This window comes from Eucyclogobius newberryi, unplaced genomic scaffold, assembly GCF_026437365.1.
Source record: "Eucyclogobius newberryi isolate DKJ021-1_F unplaced genomic scaffold, fEucNew1.0.hap1 SCAF_328, whole genome shotgun sequence".
Classification (NCBI taxonomy): domain Eukaryota; kingdom Metazoa; phylum Chordata; class Actinopteri; order Gobiiformes; family Gobiidae; genus Eucyclogobius; species Eucyclogobius newberryi.
In genome coordinates, this window is record NW_027315977.1 from 63,444 (window position 1) to 67,500 (window position 4,057).

General features: G+C 35.3%; 1 protein-coding gene across 1 annotated transcript in view; it reads left to right on the forward strand.

The window, feature by feature from the left end:
• The first annotated feature begins 612 nt into the window (after window positions 1–612).
• Window positions 613–4,057, forward strand: part of arl5a (ADP-ribosylation factor-like 5A) — a 19,699-nt gene continuing 16,254 nt past the window's right edge. Inside the window, exon 1 of the mRNA XM_072461868.1 lies at window positions 613–888. Coding sequence (XP_072317969.1) covers window positions 843–888 — 46 coding nt within the window. The 5' untranslated portion in view covers window positions 613–842. The remainder of the gene's footprint in view (window positions 889–4,057) is intronic.

Below are 4,057 nucleotides of genomic sequence, written 5' to 3' on the forward strand. Positions count from 1 at the left end.
TTGTTTTGTTTACTTACTTACCATTAGTATTAGTATTATTTAGTCTTATGCTAGCTATTTTTACTTTACTTTATTTTTTTTATTTTTTTATTATATTATTTTATTTTATTTTTATCTTTTTATTATATTTATTTATCTTTTTTCCTCCATTCCCTATTAAGATATGAGAGGAGTCTTATCTTAAATCTAGTATGAATGTAGGTAGAGCAAAAATGAATAAAATGAATAAATATTAAACATATACATTAAATAAATAAATACATAAAATAAAATTTTAAATAAAATAAAAATAATAGAAACAATACACTCTAATTCGTGGAAGTATCCTTTTAGCATTATTACGTTTACCATTTGCATGTTTCACAGTACTATGCAAAATGTACACTCACATTTCAAGACTCATAATTTCACGTTTTATTCCCTTGTTTAGGCTCATCATAATAATAATAATCATAAGAATAATCATCACAATAATAAGAATATTTTTTAGCTCTTTCTGTAGCGCAACGGCCTATCCACACTGCGCATGCGCGGCTTTGACAGCTAACTAGCGCTCGCAGCTTCACGACTTCTCCCCAAAACCACCATCGCCTTTTCCCACTCGCATTGTCGCTTTTAAACCACCGTCACGCCGTCGACCCGCCCGGAGCCTCATCACGCCATTGCACTTTAGCTCCAGATTGCGTTTTTTCCCTCCCCACCACCCGCAAATATGCCGTTCGTGCGTGACAGTGTGTACATCTGTGACTAGTTAGCTCGCGTGCTAGCTCAAGTTGTTAGCATTGTGCGGGCTTGAAATCAGATTTCCTCAAACTGGCATCGGCTCCCGGACACCGTCAGCCATGGGGATCCTGTTCACGAAGCTGTGGAGGCTCTTCAACCACCAAGGTAAGGCTCTTTAGGAACATTTGGAACCCCCTGGAACGTCTGGATAACCGGGGCTGTCGGTGTCAGTGCGCCCGACTATGGTTCCGTTCGCATAAAAGGCCCAATCGTAAAATAAAACTCTGACTTCTGCACAATTCCCCTCAAAATACAAGCACACATCCACGTTTTAAACCACTAATTAAACTGTTTTACGTCTAGGGATTGATTTAGTTTAGTTACTTTGGTTTCCACGCTCTGATTAGCTTCATTTATGAGGCGTTTAGTCAGATAAACAACATCTAATATTGAGTAATAGTAATAGTTTTGGGGTTTAGCATCAGAACATCCGAGCAACAGTCGTATTAAACGAGACTTTTACATTGAATTATGATTAAAAAACATTACGGAAATGCTATGGCTGGAACAATTGGTTGACTAATTGTGACTAGACGACTGTTAATGATGATAATCGTAATCTATTATGATAATTGGACTGTACAGACTCTAAAACCAAGACAGCTGTGTTATTAATCATGAATATGAAAATGCAGTAAACGATTTCAGATTCTCCGCTTCAATACTCATGATTCGTAAATATTCTGTATCTAGAAGCATCACATTTCACCTTTATTTGTATTAAAACAATAGAAATAAAGGTTTGACTGGGCGACTACAAAATAATTGTCAGTTGAAGCCCTAAAAAACACTTAAATACTTCAAATATAGGCTTTTTAATAACATTATACACATCAGATTTGCAAATTATTAGTGTTACAACATCACAATCTGATGCTACATGAAGAAACTTCGTCTATATAATTATAATTCTGTGTTAAGAATATGTTTAACAGTTTCTTTTTCAAAACTTGACCTAACATTTTTTGTGAATTACTTCCTACAATTGCTCACAGTTCAAGTTATAATAAAACTTTAATAAAGGGTAGTTATTATAGTAGTTTTCCTTGCTGTAAAATGACGTTAAAAGTTTAGTTTAGTTTGGTGCACACAGTGATTCCCAAATTGTTTCAAAGATTTTTTTTCGCACTCGCAGTATTCCGTAACGCTACTATAAGCAAATTCATCTGTTTACTGTAATAGTTTTGTCAAATAATACTGCTATAATGTTGGGTTAGGGTTCTTTTTTGTAATCATAATGATGTCCAAAATGCTCTAAAACATTCTGAAGGATGTAAAACGGGCAGAGACCGTGTCAAAATGATACAACCAGACTACTTTATTGCGTGTCCTTTTGCTTTGTTTTAGAAATGTGCGACTGAAACAGATTATACGAGTACACGCAATGAGTCAAAGTAAAAGTACAGTGCAGTTATTGCTTTGTCGTGACAGAATTACGGCCGACGTAACTGTAGTATTACATAAGTGAACTGTTCCGTCGTGTATTATTCATGCTCCAGGGCTTCAACTGATACGGCTCTCGTGGACTTTCGGTAACTGGAGCCGCTGTTCTTCTTTCTCCGCCTTCTTTGACCTGAACCTGCCATCGTCGTAGCGATATAGGACCAACGCACAGTTTATTACAACGTTTCTGACGAATATTGTAATCGGGCCTGTCACGATTAGGGCTTTTGAAATCATTGTGAAATCATTTAGTATCGTATTTTCACCGTTTTTCATAGTTTGGCCGACTTATATGTGATGATATTCGTTATTTTCACACTGACAACCTCAAGAGGGCGCTCTAGGCTCTAAGTGACACAGAAGAAGAATCTGCACTTCCTCTTCCTCTGGAGTTTGTGGAGTTGTTTAGAAGTGACACAGAGGAAGAAGAATTCAGTGGATTTAGTGATTTGGGGTAAAACTGATGCTTTGGTAAACTTGTTAGCATGTTCTTTATGCTATAGTTATCTGAATAACTGTTCATATGTTACGTTAACATACCAGACACTTACCACAGTTCTGTCTGTGCCTCATGTAGCTGAAGGTGTTAGCGTTAGCATACGTCATGTAGCTGAAGGTGTTAGCGTTAGCATATGTACACCTATTCACCATGTTCTCTCATCTATTATTATTTTAAACTGCATTTACAGATGAAATGTCTGTTCTTGGTCTTGGATTTTATCAAATAAATCCCCCAAAAATGAGACTTATACTCCAGAGCGACTTATATATGTATTTTTTTTCCTCTATTATGCGTTTAATGGCTGGTGCGACTTAACTGGTCTGTACGTAGATTCCAAAGCGTGCCACGAGCTGAGAAAGTAGTCGATATCGAGAAAAGAAAAGATCGACTCATCATAAAAAAGGATCAGCCAGAAAAGTTCCACAGTGCACCTTTACTATTGACATGAGACTCTTACTGTGAGCTGTTAAACTAATGCAAGAATGACATCACGACTGGGGCATGTACAGTCCTACTACAGGATTAACACGTTTTAAACATAAATCCCCATATTTGTTCTCTGTAGCGAAATATACATTAAATAAATAATAAAACTCTCTCATTCAGATTGTAGCTTTTGTAGTAGATGTACAGTATGTAGTAATTGTAGTAGCAGTTGGCAATATATCTAAAGTTGTTTTGAAGTAGGGCTGAACAATATTTTAAACTATAATGATATATGGCTATTAATAATTGCAATATTTTAATACAAAACAATACAAAAATGAATTAAGTTCATCTTGAGGCTAAATTGAGCACTTCATTTACGTTGATATAACCCTGGGAAACCGATCAATCAAAAACACACATTTTCCTTTTTTAACAGTAGGTTTCTGTCAGACGTCGGTGGTGTTTCGATATTATTACTTCGTATCGATTATTATGACGGCCAATATTACGATTTCGAAATGTTTGCGGTATATTGTGAAGATATGCAACATTTTAATTATTGTTTATTGTTAAAAAAAATACAAAAAGCGCTGATTTATAATACAAATCAATAAAGTTATGTTCTATTCTTTCAAATAAGGGTTTATGGGGGAAATTCCTGCACTTTTGTGATTAATTTGACTGACATTTCACATTTGTCTGTTCATTAAATCTCAAGTGCCTATGACAGGTTTTTACAATGTTCCAATGTTGACTTCATTTGGTGTATTTATACCTGTTTTACATATAAATTATAGTTTACACCAATCGAGTTGGTAGTTGTGAAGAAAATGTTGAAAAATCTGTAGAAAATTACAGGAAGTGACATCACACCAGGGACACTTCCTCCAGTTTATACAT